At 43.7% G+C, this 17,301-nt stretch overlaps 1 protein-coding gene across 2 annotated transcripts in view; it reads left to right on the plus strand.

Moving 5' to 3' along the window:
- Nucleotides 1–5,434: 5,434 nt before the first annotated feature.
- RANBP3 (RAN binding protein 3) overlaps nt 5,435–17,301 on the plus strand; it is a 52,073-nt gene continuing 40,206 nt past the window's right edge. For both annotated transcript variants that reach the window (XM_063357996.1, XM_063357997.1), the window contains exons 1-2: nt 5,435–5,555; nt 15,859–15,914. In XM_063357996.1, coding sequence (XP_063214066.1) covers nt 5,534–5,555; nt 15,859–15,914 — 78 coding nt within the window. In that variant the 5' untranslated portion in view covers nt 5,435–5,533. The remainder of the gene's footprint in view (nt 5,556–15,858; nt 15,915–17,301) is intronic.

Raw genomic sequence — 17,301 nt, forward strand, 5'->3', positions numbered from 1 at the left:
TGTTGTTAAAGACCCTCACAGCAGCTTATGTGCAACTGTTAGTTTCCAATGATGAACCGCTACCTTCACGGCTGCAGGTGCCTTGAAATCAGGCCAACAAATGCCTTTTCTTTATTGTTGTAATTTCCAGCAAGCAAACATTTGTAAATCTGTGGCTTGGCAGCAGTTCAATAACCCAATGTCATTAACACAGCAGCTTCTGGCTGAGGATCACGATCCACAGGAGGTCTCAGCCTTCACAAGAGGGATCAGGATTGCAACAAAACATCATTATGAAGCGGGTCTCGAAGACCCACAGACATGGTCTGGCAGCTGGGAAGGCCTGTGACATTGGTCAGCTGAGTTTGGCATAAACCCATGCTGCTGATGAAAAAGGAAGCCCTGTCCTTCCTGAGGTTGCTTGTCCCCACCAGCTCTTTTGTGCCACAAGGAATCAGCCCTCTGAGAAGTGATTCCATCAGTGCAGAGACAAGTTAAAAAAAATAGTTTTTCAATGGGATCAATTCTAGCAGAACCTGACTTACGCAGAGTCCTGGATATGTTTCACAATTAATAATGGTCTGAAAATCGTCAAAAAAATATCACTGAAAATCGTAGAAGTGCTGGTAGAAGGGACTTCTGGAAGCCGCTGGTACAAGGGACTTCTGGAAGCCGCTGGTAGAACTTTCTGCTTGAGCCAGGTCCCCCACCAACAGCAGACAAGATGGTGCATCTACTGACCGGCATGGTGTGAACATCTAGTGACTACCTTCTTGTCCAGGGCACCGGTAGAGCGACAGAATTGCAAATGAGATCATGATTAGCTGTGGTGTTGTCTTCACTCTAGAGCCTCTGTTTCTTTTCCTGCTGATGAGCGCTTACGGCTATCAAAATGCCAAGTGATGTTGTTACTACATTGCTATGGAACACAACGCCCTGGAAATCTTTCAGGGTCTGAGCTCATCCGAATTACAAAGTCTCAGAAGTAGAAAACCTTCAAGCAGGGTGGGTTGTTTTTTTTTTTTTTTTTATGAGGGCTCAGCCATGGAAAAATATTAAATTTGTCAAAGTCATGGTGACTTTTAGGCCACGTCCCTTTAGAAATGCTGACCTAACAATAGTACTAATCAGAAAGTATGGCATTTATAGTATCTTAATGGCATGCACCCAAAATAGATTCTAGTTACATCAGCAAGTTGACAAGCTCACAGGGTACAGATAACTCTTGTAATTAATTTCTAAAAGTCACAGGAACTGTAAAGTTGGTGTGGGTGGAGTTTGCTTTTTATTGAAACAATAAAGTGCCAGAATCACATTTACCCCGGTATTATTATAGACTTACTTGAAGGTAAATTAAATCAGAATCTGGCCTTCAAACTCTGTTAGGATAAAACTGTTAATTTTCCTCTCATGTTAATGATGCTGGAGAAGTATGGGCTCTAATTAGAACATGAATAGAGAACACACTGTGACCTGCTGGCTTTTAAGGTCTAGTGAGTGTAACTTTCTGAGGTACGTTCTTGCTAAATCACTTCCCCTAACTAGGTCACACCACTCACTCTGCTACTACCACCTAGTCATTAGAGAAGCACAGTACAGTAATTCCTATAATTAAAGTTGCCCGACATTTCCATGATAAAAAGCATGTTCACAGTTTCTTATACGTTTAACAGGCTTTAATGCTCTGAAGTGAAATTTTCCGTAATGGATATCTGTATCAGAATAAGGGCTTAAATTCAAAATGTAATTATTGTTTTTTAGATACTCCCATAATTGGTAATTACTCTCATACCTTTTCAGTACTAGTGTTCGGCTCAGTTTGTAGGACGTCTGCTTTGGGATTGGAACTTAATTCCATAAAAACTGGAGCTAACGCAGCCACGTTGTACATCCCTGAAAATTATGGTTCTTGTGCAATTAGAGAACGCTAATGTCTCCAGCTGAATTCCCTGCAAAACGTCTGCACCAAGTGGGATCCAATTCCTCAGGGCAGAGGCACAGACCAGGTCTAGAGCCATACGTGGACTCAGGCTGCCGTTTGGACACCACACAGCTGCCAGCACTAGGGTCTAGCCCTGAAAGCTGCCAGCGGACGCGCACGGAATTCAAAAATCTTACAAAGCTGTTCAAAGTCTAAGGCCATGATCAGAGGAGATGACAAAATCAGCTTTAAGTCAGCTGGGACCAAATAAAAAGTGCTGAAGCCTAGTGACCCGAGTTTCTGCCCGGGGCTAATTCTGGTCTAGCGGTGTTGGTGTTTCTGCCAGCTCGCTCTGACAGCAGGTATTCAAAGACCTGACCTAAAGGCCTGTCTGCCAGCTGCTTTCTCCTTGCTTTCTCCTCTGCCCACTCCCAGATTCCAGGGCTGGGTAGGTGAGCTGAGACCTCAGCCCTCCTGTTCTCTTAGGTGCCTGATGGGTATTTTCTTGGCTGCTGTTAGTTGTCAAAAGTTGCATTTAGCCTCTGAAGTTGTATTTAGTCTCTCCGTGCAGCTGCAGCTCTACCCATCAGGATGAAAATCCCGTTCCTGTGTACAAGACCGCTGCTCAAAATTTTATATGAAGAGGGCATTAAGATTGCTCAGCTTTTCCCAGGTGCCTTGTGAGTAGGATGCATGACAGACAGCAATGATAGCCCAGTTCTTCCAAAGCTTTTTCCTCTTCAGGGAGCAGAAGCCATGGTGCTCACTGAATAGTCAACTGACCAGCCTCCCTTGTTGGCCTCCTTCCAGGCACTAGGCATCAGGCTTTGCATTCAAATACTTTGCATTCAGACTCTGCACCAAACACAGAATAATTAATTAATATTAATTACTATTAATTTCCTTGAATGATTTTCTCTGCTGTGTCCCTTTTATTTTGTGTCTTGGATTCTCTCCAGAATTTAGGTGCTTAATCCCCACGGAAATCAATGGGTTTAACAGCCTTGAAGATCTGGGATTTTTTCTAGACAAACAATAGTTTTCCAAATCTCTTACCCATCCCTCCAGAAGGGTGAGGTTCTTGCTCAGGCCTAACCTGAACATTTCTGAAGCCTTGCTATGTGTCCTCCAGCTATCTCTGGATCCCATGGGCAGAGCCCTGCCCTCAGAGGCGCCAGAGATGGTTTGCTCAGGACCACGTGGCACGTCAAATAGTGCTTAAAGTGTCCCCTTGAGTGTGGACTTGGCCTTTCCTGATCTACGTGACCCTTTAAAGATGATGGCATGTGTCTGTTCAGTGACATCAGCCCACTTTCCCCTCTGACGCAGCCACTGGGTCCCGTGGACTTCTCTGATCTGAGAGTTCTCAAGAGATTCTTGACTTGGTCCTGTCTATGTCTGAGCCCCGTCTCTAAGCACAGAGACCTGGGAAATCTCCTTGGTGGAGAGTGAAACAAAGACAGCATTTGATGTGTTTTAGAGTTTCAACTCTAGTTGAGCCTTGGCTTTCCTAACACCAACCCTGTGTGATGAAGAAGTATTTATCTACTCCTCTTTAGTAGTCTGTCCTTCCTTCTGTCTCCTGTATACATATTCTTCTGTTCATTCACGAGTTCTGTGTTTAACTGAGTTTGCCTCCTGACACATCTACTTATTTCCCAGATTGCTGGGAAAGAGTGTTCTTGTGCTTGGAGGAAGATGCCCTTAACGAGCTGCCAGCTCTCTTGAGCTCCTTTGTCTTTCAGAGCTGCGTGCCACAGAATCTCACCTCACCTATTCCTGGATTACCCAAAGTCAATCCTCTTGGCCCTTGAAAGGCCATTTGCCTTTCTCGCTCCCCTCAGGACCTTGAATGCCACAATTTCATACGGTTGCTACAGCCAACACTCCCACTGATCATCACATTCCCAAACAGTCCTTCCTTGGTCGGGAATACCAGATCCGGGAGGACATCCAGCTGAACTAGATGGCCTGTCCAGTACCTTTTAGAAACTGCCTGTATTTCTTGTCCTCGTTCAACAGATAATGCAGTTTGAGCTAGTAATCAGACAACTCCAAATAGTATTGTTTGATCTACAGAAAATTTCCACCAAATGCTGACAACAGACATTGATTTAAACGTAGGTATCCTGTATTTTTTCTAAATTAGTGCCATTTATTTATTCATAGCAACTTTTGTCAGTCCTGCTGTTGTATTCCTGATGGAAAAGTCTCCTCGCAGCTAAAACAGATGGTTTGGAAGCGTGGTACTTGCAAAAGGGATAAGGAACCCGGCCCTGAGGTTCTGCTCTGCCCTCGAGTGATAGCTTGTGAGGGATGTATTCAACCCGTCAGGCGCTGTGCATGCAGTTCTTGCACCGTGCCACCACCTTGACGCAAACTGGCTTCAAATTGGAAGAGGGGAGATTGAGATGAGATATCAGGAAGGCATTCTTTCCTGTGCGGGTGGTGAGCCCCTGGCCCAGGTTGCCCAGAGAAGCTGTGGCTGCCCCATCCCTGGAGGGTTCAAGGCCAGGTTGGCCGGGGCTTGGAGCAACCTGGGCTGGTGGGAGGTGTCCCTGCCCAGGGCCGGGGGTGCCACTGGGTCGGCTTTAAGGTCCCTTCCAACCCAAACTGTTCTATGATTCTATGATTAGGGGTACGATTAAAGTTGTCTCTCTCTCGGTGTCTGCCTCTGAGATAGCTGCCGTTGGCTCCCTTACTAATGAGTAGAGACCCAGCCAACGTGGTCAATGAGCTGAGGTTCACTGACCAAAGCAGCCAACAAAATATGGGGCACCATGAAGAGGACGAGCACACAGGAGCGTGGTTGTGTACTATACTGTCTCTGTACTGTCTATACTACACAGTATCACTTTGTGGCCACATAAAGTCTTGGCGCACCTATGTTTTGAGCAGTGTGTGACGTTCTGGAGAGGGTAGAGTTAGAGCTCAGAGCAAACGGCAAACAGTCATCTTTGGGATGGAGCAGCAGCCTTCCACAGAGAGGGTTTGAATTCTTTGGTCGGGAGAAACAGCTATGGTCAAGGTTTATACACTGATTAGCTGAATGGAGAATCACTGTCCAGTAAATCCCACAAGGCTGTAACATGAGGCACTAACGGACGCACTAAATGGGCATCAAGGATCTGTTTAACGCTGGAGTGAACTTCTGGGTCCGGCAGCCACGGGAGGCCACGGGGGCAGAGGGGATGCCAGGGCCCTGCAGGATGGTGGGCAGCCGGGTCTGCAGGGGCCCAGTCCGACGGGCGCAGGTGCTGGGGGCCGCAGAGAGCGACGGGGTTTGGAGGGGATCCCCATAACCTGTCACCGCCGGGGAGCGCAGCCGCGACGCCCGCTCGGGCGGAGGCCCAGAGCTCGGGCGGGCCGCCCCACTGAGCCGGAGGCGGGGCCCGAGGGCCGCCCGGCGGAGAGGAACGCACGGGGCCCGCCCGCCACGCCCGAGGTGGCCTCAGGACACCCGCCGGGCCCCGCCGGGCCCCGCCCCGCCCGCGGCCCCGCCGAGCCAGCCGCGCACGCGCGGAGCCGCCATGGGGCGGCCGTCCATTGGCGCATGCGCCGCCCGGCGGGGCGCGCGGTAAGTGGGGTCCGTCCGGCGGCGCGATGCATTGTGGGCGTGATTGAGGAAGTAAAATGGCGGACCTAGCGAACGAAGGTAGGCGGGCGCTGGCGGTGCGCAGCGGTGCCGGCCACGGGCCGCCGCCGGCTTGGCCCCGCGCCGCCGCGGCTCCGGCCTGAGCCGGGCCCCGCGATCCGCTCTCAGAGGCGTGCCCGGGCGCGGGCCCGCCCTCGGAAGCGCCCCCTCCCCGCGGCCCTCTCCCTGTCCCGGCCCCTCTGGGGCGAGCGGCCGGACAAAGGGAGCGCCCGTCCGGGCCGCCGAACTCCCCGCCGGGCACAGAGGGCCGGCATCGTGGTGGTGGCCGGGGTTGGCGGCGGTGGGACCACGCCGGCAGGTGTCTCCCGCCTGGCTGGCAGCGGGCGGGCGGCGCGGCGGCTCCCGGGGCGGCGGCCGGCGGCGGGTCGGTGCTGCCGCGCTCCCTGCGCGCACAGAGCCGGCCGAAGGCCCGCCCCGCCGAACGGGCCGCGCCGCCCCGTGGGGAGTCCCGAGCCCTTTGTGTCCTTCCGTCTCCTGATGCTTTTTGCGGTCATTGTCCGCAACTTCACGACTGGTGAATCTTCCCTTAATTCCCACTCGTGTTAATCCTTCCTCAAGCTAAGAGAATAACAGGCCGTTATATAAAACTAGGTGAGGTATGGTAATATATATATTGTTTTTGAAGCTGAAAACCTCTGAAGTAAAGAAATAGTGGCTTCATTTCTTTCTGAAGAGGATTAGGAAAACATGGGATGCATTACAGTAGGACTTGAGTGTTCTGCTCCAAGGTGTGTAGAATGTTGCTTAAGTGACAGTGGGCATCAACAGTTTGCCTTTGAGAATGATTAACTTTCCTCAAAGTCTCTGCAAAAGCAAGTTTGTACCAGCTGTCTCTGTTGTTTCTCATCATTCTTCCCTGCTAATGAAAGTGGGGGGGGGAAATGCCTGGAAGGAGGCGAATGGAAGTGTGTGAGGCCCCTTCTTTCCAGATTGTTTCTTATATTTGAACTCTGTACCAGCGGCAATTATAGTTTGGACATTAATGTTGAACAACAGGAAGCAAATATCTATTGTAGGTGTAGCTTTTGAAGGTGAAGTCTACAAGCAACTAACCACATAATTACACTTAAGTTATTTGACAAATCCTGTGATGCAACATGTCTCGGGCTGCTGCCTTCCAAACTCAAGATGAGCTGTCAGTGCCCAAAGAGGCACGATAAGTGGTCTCAAGAATGGTAGTAAATAGTCAAATGTGTAATGACTGTTTGTGAGAAACTTAATGACAGTATTTACGTACTGTCATTATAACGACCTTATAATAAATTTTGATGATTTAGTGTGTTCTTTTACAACTGAAAGTTTAGGAATGGCTTTCTTAAGTTGTGCAAACCCCTCACTTTACCTAGCCATTCTAGCGGGAAACATTAAGCTCAATGGAGAATTCCAAGTTACCAATGTTTATTCTGTCTTTTGATGCTGATTCGTCACGGGTTTCTATGCCTACCCCTGTATTTCTGCAGAACTGTGTAGGCTGTCTGGGGGGGGGCGGGGGGAAGGTATGGTGCCATCCTTACTTTTTCGTCTGTTCTTCCTTTTTCTCTTCACACCCTTTCCTGACTCCAGTGACTTCTCTCACCTTCTAATCTCTTCAGCTGTGCCTGCATCTCCTTCCGGAGTTGTCATCTTCATCCTGTGCTGTTCTGTTTCTTCTTGCAATAAGAATGCGATATAATCTTTTGTAAGATTAAGTGAGATGAGCTGGCTTTTGAACTATTGTCTCTTCTGCTCATTCTGATATCATTGGCTGCGTTGTCTGGTGTTCGTTTTCTTTCCTCTGGTTCCATTTTTGAGGTGTCTGTACACCAGTGCAAATACACGTACTTTCTGGGATTGGCATCCTGCTGAAAGTCAGTGGATTCCGCAGTCTTTCTACTTGTTTGCTGTCTCTGACATGGCAATGATGTTCTCAGGTGACTTTCTTTTCTCCTCATTCTTAAACACATCAGTCTGATTTTTCCAGTACTGTTGGTGAATGTTTTCTTTCCAGGTGCCTGGTTATTTTCATTCAAATATAAGAAGTCACTATTTTGGTAGTGATAATTCTTTCGTCTTCTGCTTCATATTGATCTTCTCTTGTGTGAAGTATGTGATACCTAAATGTTCATGTTCACCAATGAACCACGGTTAAAACAAAAGTCCTAATATTCCTTAGTCTTGATTGATCTGTACAACAGTGCTGTCTCAATCATACTTTATTGTGAGGTGTAAAGCTAATTATTCTTTGACACATAGTAGACGCAAATACCTAGAGAGAAGTTTTAGTCATTCTGGCAGATTGTTTTTGCTTAGCGTGTTTGAACAATAGCTTTTCTTGTCTTTCCATGCAAGTGAAACTCTCTTAGACTCTTACTCGTTTGATTGCTGCAGCAAACCTCCTGGCCTTGAAAAGTGCTGTTCTGTCTGTGTCCTTTCATCTTACTCATACAGAGCTCTTTTAACCTGTCGCTTTTACCACACCCCTTTGTTTCAATTAATTCATTGAGGTTTTTTTCCAACAGTGTGTTAGTTATCTTTACCTTCTAGATTCTGATGTCTCAGTCTGTCTGTCTTAAATCACCACTGAGATGTCAATATCGCCTCCAAGTAGCCATTCTATTAATGTCCTTAAAACCTTCAAACTATTTTAACGGATGATCTTTCTGCGATGCGTTTCTTCAAAGTTACAAGTGTTCCCTCTAATATTCTCATAACTACTTCACTTTCTTCATTCTGATCATTCCTTGAATTTTTCCATTCACTTGTTTTTTTCTTTAGTGAGTTGGTAAAACTGTACCCCTGCCTCTGTGTAGTGGTTTGATGGCAAGCAGTATCTCGGCAGAAGGCGGCTGTTGGATTCAGGGGGTCCTCACTGCAGAGAAGGGGGGTGAAGGATGAGGTGGTCCAAGTGCCGCTTTCCAAAGAAGTTTGTACTGTGAAGTTCCCTGGGAACAGGTCCTGGTCTTGGCATTGCCCCTCATCGTGAGAGGAGATGAGCTGGTAAGCGTGGAGCTAATAAAGAGGAGGAGAGAGTAACTTCTTCCTGGCTGTGTGAAGTTTGATCGGCTTTGTCACAAAGATTTAGTGCCGTTGTCATAAAGGCTTTGGGGACTGGCATTGTGAGAAGACTGGCATTTGATCATTGAAAACCAGGAGTTTGGGAAGATAGGCACAATTGTTATTGTTAGTATTGTATTAAGTAGTTACCGAATGGTGTTAGAAATTGTCTGTGAAGTCTTTGGTATGGTGTTCTTTGTTGGTGTTTTAGCTGGATCACATCTTAAAACTTCACACGTGTGGCAGTGAAGTATCACGGAGCACTAGACAACTTCCTGTCAGGCATATATATTCACGATAACCTGAATGCTTTTCTCCTTAACTTGCTGTTAATGCACAACTAGTAATTAGTTTGTGTATAACTTGCTGCTGAAGCTGCTCTTTGGATGACGGGATCTCCTTACGTTGAGAATGAATTTCTTTATCATATTTCAGTCACTGAAAAGGTACAGGTTTTTCTCAGGGCTAAAACGTGATGGCTTTCTTCACGTTTCCCTTTCAGCAGGTGCCTGCACTACCTGTGTTGGCAAACTCTCTCCTTAGACACCAAACACGATGAGTTTTACTTTCCGAATCTGCTAAGTGTACGCTTCGTGATCGTAACAAGTTTACTGCCTTAAATGTACAGAAGAGGAGAGAATTGAAGCAGTTCCTTTCAGGGTAAAAATATCCTTCCTTTGCCAGACTTGTATGATGCTGACATTGCTTCTGTGCCGTTTCTGGGGTTTGTTTTTGCCCTGCCTGTGTAATTCTGCTTGCCTTATGGTAGCTTTCAGAGAGAGGAAGGTCTGTTGTTACTTTGAGGGGAAAAGCTGGCATGTGCCACTGTCCCTGACATTTGTAGACCCTATAAAGAAGATTATTTTTTTTTTGCCCTGGTGATTTGCCTCAGATAAATTAGTGGATGCGAAGTTAGGCTGAGGGATTTGGTTTGGGCTTTTTTTTTTTGTTTGGTATTTTTTTTTTTCAGATGTCCTAATAATTCACCCCCAAATACCATAAAGTACTATTTCATTTACCAGACAGAACTATCTAAATGCTTTATTAATTTTTGTTAACACTTTTTGAGTTCTTTATAGATATTTAATCTACATTCCAAAGTAGTTGGGTTGCCTCATGGTTTTCTTCTTCCCGTTGTGTGAAAATAAGCTAGTTTTTTTCCATTTCTGACTTGAAACATTTGCTTTATATGAAGTACCTGAGCTGAAACAGTAAAATTACCTAACACAGAGGGTAACCTATTTCTATTAATGCCATGAGGCCTTGGGAAATGAAATAACATGTACTCTGCAAACACAAAAGGTTTGTGCTTTAAATAAGTGTATGGTATTTTTATGTAATCTTAAATAGGAAAAGCATTCTACCTTCCCATGCCAGCTGTGGAGGTACTGCCTGGCAGTAGCCTGCTTACTCATGCTGTAGGAGACAAAAAAAAATAAAGGGTTGAAGATGAACGAGAACAGATGTTTTACATTGTAAAAAGCAACTTATCAAAGTTTTGGAAATGAGTCAGAAGTACCTTTTTTTTTCCCCGATGTCAGTTATATTCACCGTGACATCACGTGTGAAGTCTGGCTAGAAGTGATCCAGTCGTGTTTCTTGTACTTTCTGACGTGACGTATGACTGGACTTTGCTTGTGGGGGATCTCTTGGCCATCAGCTGTTGGTGTGGTAGCTTGCTCGTTGCTTTCGTTCTGTTCGCAGCTGCTGGAAGTGAGGAGAGTCTTGTTTTGCTATCCACGCCCGTAGAATTTTATAATGCTGCAAATTGTCCATATTTTTTCTACGTTTATTTTTAGCATGATTAGTCTGCTCTTTATAACTTAAATAGTGTCAAGGTGGAAAAAAAAAATCAACACTTTTGTGGCCTGAGCTGTTCAAATAAGCATAATTAAACTTAACTTTGAACTTAATTTTTTCTTGACCCTCAGGTAAGCCTTTCACAGGCAGTAAATTACCACTCTGGACGTTTTTGGTGAATTAACAATTTAATTGCTGTTCTCCTTTTTAACAGTCTTTTGCTCACACTTTTTAACACTCTTTCATTGTTCACAGTTATGATCTGCTCTTTTCTCTCAGGTGATGAGAATTATTTTATTTATTATAATGAGTTAAAGTCAGAGCAGTTCAGTTATTCCCAGCTTGCATGGTTTTAGTGTTGAAGATTGCTTCTTCAGATCTAAGCAAGGGCTTGCTTGCCTGGAAGTTTCTCAGTGTTTTTTTTTTTTTTTTTCTGCCTCTCATATAGGTTTCCATGTTGTCAGGCACTATTGCGCTTTAAAAATGTAATTTGGAGTAAATTTTTAAAAAAGGTTTGAAACAGTGTAGTTCTCAGCTTTAAAAATAAATTCACCTCGTAGTAACCTGGCTACAGTAGGTCTGGTGAGGACTTGAGAATTGTTTCATGACGTGGGTCCTGGGCTCCTTCTAAAATCTAAAGATTAATTGTAGTTGCCAAGGTGGTGGGGGACCTGTGAGGAAAGGCTGAAGGAACTGGGCTTGTTTAGCCCGGAGAAGTGAAGGCTTCAGAGGCACATTTGGAACTTTCCAAGGTTTATGAGGAGACTATTCAAAAGACAGAGGTTCATCACACTTGTGTATGTTGGAAGGACCAAAGACAAAAGGTGAGAGGTGGAATGAGATATTCAGACTGGGTATAGAGAAGAGTTGGTGGTGTCTTTTTTTTTTTTTAACCATAAAAAGCAGTAGAAGAGATTATCCTGGGAGGCTGCTCAGCCTCCATCCTTGTGAGTTAAGACCAGACTGGATAACCTGATTGATCTGGTCTGACTTCATAGCCGGCCTTACTTGGAGCAGGGGGTTGGACCAGAGACCTCCTGTGGTCCCTTCTGACCTGAATTATCCTGTAGATATGGTACAGGATATGGTAGAGACACAATGGTCTTGGTGGCAAAGGACAAAAATGTCTTTCTTGGCCATTGTCACTGCTTCACCATGGGATTTACTCTGTGAGCCTGGTAACTCTACAGAGAAATGTACCTTTGCACCGTACCAGGGGTTCCCCCCCATTTTTTGCCATTTTACCTTGTCTTTTCTTTTCACTTACGTGGCCTTCAAAGAAAGATTCAAAAGGGGCATATTTTTTACATCTATACACTTAAAATACCCATTGGATTTTTCACTAATGGAACGTTTCATGCTGCAGTGAAGGTTTAAAACTTTGTATTGCAAAAATAACTTCTGTGGCCACTAGAGGTGCCACCAACTGCTGTGGCTGCATTGGTGTGAAGGGGTGGAGAGGCAGAACAAGGCAATATTTTGTCCAGTTCCAGGAAACATTGTTTACATCGCAGAGTTTGGTATAGCTACAAATAGTCATGTATCCGAGTTTAAAAAAATCTCACATTAAATCGTAAATATAACTCGAAGAAGACACCTCTGCCTGGGCCACTGAGAGTTTTCTGCTTCTGTGTTCTGGTTTCCAGGGCATGTGAACCAAGCTGAGTAGGTTTAATAGCACATAGTGCATATATTGAAAGTTAATGAATCGACAGTGAAATAAATTAAAGGAATTTAGCTTGTGACAGCCAACTTTTGAGGTTTTTGTCCTCATTCATGCAAGTTGAAATGTCTGAAACTTGCAAATACGCTGCAGGAAGGAGTTCTGTGGATTCAGTCACTTTTCAGACTGGTTTCACAGCCTACCACCATTCAGAAGAAACTAAGTGGTTTGTTCAGGTTCCAGATCTTCGGACTGGGGACTTACTGTCTCTGTGGCAGTAATTACTGAACGTCTGCTTTCCTCGTTACATGCTTGGGCTTTCTTAGAACACCTTTACTGAGGGTGACTCGGTTAGAAAATCGGTGTTGTTTCTGTCTGCTTGTCTGGAGAAAACTCAAGTTTGTTCCACACTACTTAAGAACTGTGTGCTGTGTCTCTTGGCATTTCAGATGGAGAAGATCTCATGTTATTTTACATGTATTTTACCTGAAGTTTGAAACTTGGGGTGGTTGTTTTTTTTTTTTTCTCATCCTTTATCCAGCTTTATTTTCCCTTTACCTTGGTGGCAGTTCTGTGGACCTGACGGATCCATTTTACTGTAGGTTGTCCTTGGTGGAATGGAGGCATGCTCACTAGGTGCAAACATGACTGTCCTCCTCTGATGTTGTCTAGTAGAAACACTGAAATTCTCATTTTGAAGCAGCACTTAATAAGCTGCTCACCATGTGGGAAAAAAACTTCAACAACTGCTTAACATATGCATTTCTGTTCTACAAAAATAAAACCTGTTGTTGTGGTTCTTCAGTTAATAGGAAAACGTGGTTTGTGTAAGTGCTTTTGTAGGAAAATCATTAAATGCTAGAGAGTTCTAGTACATAAATGAATTCAAAAAACATATCTAGGAATCAGAACTGAAAGCTGAAGCCAGGCATTTGAACGGGAAGTTTGGCACTGGAATTTTTTACCAAGTGAGGTAATGGATGATCGAGAGCAATAATACTTTGCTTTAAATGTCTTCAATAATTGATGCCTTTGATGAAAATGTTTCCCTAAAACAGTAAGGCTCAGAAAAATATGCAGTGTTTAATGAAGGTGGTCACATTAGACAATCCAGTGATCCCTTCTTGCCGTGGGCTAGAATTAGGGAAACATTTCCAGCATTGTGGTGTTGTTGCAGCCTTTAGAAAAGCCATGGTGAGCAAGTGTTCCCTGGTAAAGAACGTGCCTGGCTGAGCGCTGGTGGCTGTGAGTCCCTCTGTCTCGTCATCGTTCCTGCCAGGTGATAGTTCGTCTCACAGCCAGCAGGAGTGAGACTCCTGGATCCTGAGTGCTGGAGCACAGTGTTCCTTCAGTGGAGAGAAACTCCTGTGTGTTGCACAAGAGGGTTACCTTTTCCACCTTAACCAACAGGACTGGACATAGTTTGTTTAACTAGCTGCTTTTCCCAGTCTCATTAGCTGTAGCTGGACGCAATCTCTAATATTTGATTATTTTTTTTACTCCATTTTCTCCTTTGGTTCTTCAATCCAATCTTTTATCTTTTTTTTTTTTTGTGTGAGCTTTCTGCTGTTCCTGGCATCCCTGTTCTTTTTTTGTGAGTACCCAATTTTCTGTCATCACGCTCCGTCTCCTATTCTGTCCTGTTCCTTTGCATCAACTTCTTTGGTTCTCCATTCTGGACTTTTGCCAGCCATCCTGTGTTTCTTCTGTACCGTGCGTTGTCGTTGGATCTGTTTTTTTTGTTTGCTTTCTTCTCTCTCAGTACTTCAGTCCTTTATTAGGCACTAAATAGACAAGTAGTTCTGTTCTGTTTGGTGCTCTTTGGTATTTGTGGAATTTGGTACAGGAGTCTCCTGTACGTTGTGCGTTACACAATCAAGTCCTGCTTTTGGGCAGATCCCCGAAAGGGAAGAACACTAATACAGCGTTTTATTGACTGGTTTGGCAGTCTTGGATAAAAGTAGATTGGTAGAATGCATTCTACTTGTCACTGTAATTACAGCGTTAATGAATACTAAAGTATACCGCATGTGGCATGAAGTAATGAACATCGCTTTGAGGTAAAGGGTTGTAAGTTTGGAGCTTACGTGATGGAGCGTCCCACAGGGGACTCTCACTGAGGCCAAGGGAATCCAAAGGGATCCCTGGCGTGTCTCAGCACACTCTTCTTTGGGACAGGTGTAGCAGCTCAGTCTTTGTTGATGACCTTAGTTAGTAGATTGTTTTTCATTTTTGAAATAGATTGGCTGCATTGCTCTTGTTAAGAAGCATTTTTAAGATTCATCAGTATTTGATGGATAGAAGAACTTGGAAAAGAAGGGGGGGAAAAAAGAGCAGGCAAAATGCTGCAGTAAGGAGCTTTATTTCACAATTAACTTTACCTTTTGTAGAACAAGTTACACCAGTCTTGCAAAATAGGTCTTGCAGTGTTTTTGCTGGGTTATCCCTCTGAGTTAGACCCACAGAAGAGTGGAAATACAAAATGCATAAGGAATCACAAATAAATGCACAGAGTTCTTGGAATAACAGTCATAATTTTTACATTTGTCTGGTAAAGTTTCACGTTTTCAGCTAAACTGATCTAATAGCCGGCAGTTGCCAAATGAACAGTCTTATCCCCTTTTCCTTATATGCTGACACAAGTGCTTTGCTGCAGCGGATTTATGGAGGATTTCGTGATGTTTTCTTTTTTTTTTTTTTGGCATAAGGTAATTCTTCTTGATGACTTCATATTTCTTTTTTATGGTAGCCTAAAAGTTTTAAAAACTTAAATTTTCTTAGATGTCTAGTCTTGTTTGTAAGAACGAGTAATTACAAAGATGCAACTTTTGCGAAGAAATTAGCCAAAATACAGCTCTCCCTGAATACTCTGGTTTCTCACTCTGAAAACAGACTTTGTATGCTGTACTTGTTTTTAGCCCCCCAAACACATAGGAGGGTTGCGGACTGCATCACGTACCTATCATTTCATTTCAAATACAACTCATACACAAGGTGTATCAGTTTGTTAAACTCTCAGAAAAATTAATTTCTGGTTTATCCCCTCACCCCCCTTTTTTTTTTTGGTCATTATGGACATTTGAGGTAGTTTTGAGGTCTTTAAGGACAATGGAAAAAACACACGCGTTCTAGAAATTCATTCTGTTCTTGAAGACTAAATGTTGATGTGCTTATTTAGAAAATAGTGTCCCATTAATATTTGAATTGGAACTTCAAGTAGAAAGCAGACGTGCTCTTAAATTATGCAGAAAAGACTGGTGAGTCTATAAAAATATGCATAGAATATTTGGTTTAAATTGCAGACCTGCAAGTGTTGGAGATTTAGGACATTTCTAAAGGTGTCAATGATAATGAAGTACAAGTATAATCAAGTGTCAGAGTTAGGCGACCTTTGAGAAGGTGTATGTGGGTGCGTACAGCAAGACGTCCTTTGCATTAATGCGTTACTATGGGGAAGGAAAAACCTTTGGGTGCAAGACTTAACGTGTTCAAAAAGTAAACTACTGCGGCAAAGGGCCTTTTCCTGCTGATGTACCCAAGTACGATGAAAGTACTTGTTTGAAATAGAGAGATCTGGAGGGAAAAGATAAATAGCTTTCAGGCATCAGTTGTATTGTTTCTTAAAATGCTTTTTCCTTTTGAGGATCAGGTTCTTATATGTTAGCAGGAACCAGTGGAAATGATTTGCGTAACTGAGATTTAAGTGGTTTAGGGATTCATTGTCAGTAAAAGCATCATAGAACATAACACTTTCATATTAATCAATAGTGAATGTGGAAAAAAACCCAACAATTTCTCTTTTTACAGAAAAACCTGCCATTGCTCCACCTGTATTTGTATTTCAGAAGGATAAAGCACAGAAGGTAAGGAGATGTTGATATGTTGCTTTTTTTTGTTTTGTTCTGTAGCACTGGCTCATCCTGTGGTGAGCACTGTTTGCCTGTGTTGTTTTGAAGTTGAAGATGGATAATAGAGCATAATTATAACAACATTATTAATAGGCATAAGGCGAAGAGGTACTGGAGGGCTAAATGTGGGAAGATGTGTGATTCTGGCATGAAACAGGTAGCTCTTTGGACAGAAGATGGACAAAATCTGGGAGAAAAAGTATCTTCAAAGCTGTATCTTGAACAGATGGCAAAGGAATGGTCACAGTTGCATGAGAAAACCAAAAAATGTCTTATTTTTACAACAAAGTTAAGACAAAGTAATGAAAACCATGGTCTAGATTATTGCTTTTCACCTCCATATGGATGTATCTCATGTCTTTGGTTAGTAAGCTGTGAAGTGTCTGATTACCGTGGAAAATGGTAATGCTGTTCCCTCGCCCATTCCTCTACCCCTGCCACGTGTTCCTGTCCCCTGCCGTTGGGTCAGCGGTGGCAGTTATGGTGTTGAGGTGACTTGGAGCTGGGCTGTAATCTGCTCAAGGTGTTCCCTGGGTGAGCTTGTGGTGAACCAAGGGGCTGACACAACTCATCCTGTGGCTGCAGAAAGAAATGAGAGTCAAAGGAAGGAGCAGGACCTTCCCTTTAGCAGAAACTGCTATTAAATTGAAATAGATGTAATGGAAAACCATGGCTGTGTGGACTGAGTGCAGTATGGTTTATGTTCTCTTTACTTTGAAAGTGGCACACAAAATGTTACGGATGAATGCTAGGGTATAGTTTTCCTTACTTTTTTTTCCCCAAAAAAGTAATCCTTCCATCTTCTTATGTTGTAAACATATTTTTTTTTTTTTAGTAAAAGCAATTGATAAGAACCTTAATATTTTGCAGTATTTAATTCTGCCTGGTTAATAGCAAAAGCTGTTAACATTTGGAAAAAATAAAATCAAGGTTACCCTTGTTTCACCTGAAGCTGGTGGGAACCAAGAGAATTGTACTCATGTACACGATTCACTCTTTGTTGAATCACTGGATCGTTATATTATCTGTGCAATCAGAAAATCTTCTCAAATGTTTGAATAGAAAAGCTGAACCATTTTGCAGTTGGTTGCTTTTCTTTGGTTTGGGACAAGCATCAGACTCAAGCTTTCTCACGAGTTTAGTAGGCATATTCCTCAGCAGGAGCTTGAAATCTTTTGCCAGCTTGGAAAGGATTTAAATCTGCCGTTCTTCTAATATTAGCTGATCAAATTAAATATACCTCAAAGTAAATACTTGCAAGGTGTTCCTTCCAGTTACATTTTTTTTCCAGTGACAATTTACATGTTTCTTGGAACACAGGGAGCGTTAGTGTTTGTGCTGT

This window comes from Chroicocephalus ridibundus, chromosome 22 (assembly GCF_963924245.1).
Source record: "Chroicocephalus ridibundus chromosome 22, bChrRid1.1, whole genome shotgun sequence".
NCBI lineage: Eukaryota > Metazoa > Chordata > Aves > Charadriiformes > Laridae > Chroicocephalus > Chroicocephalus ridibundus.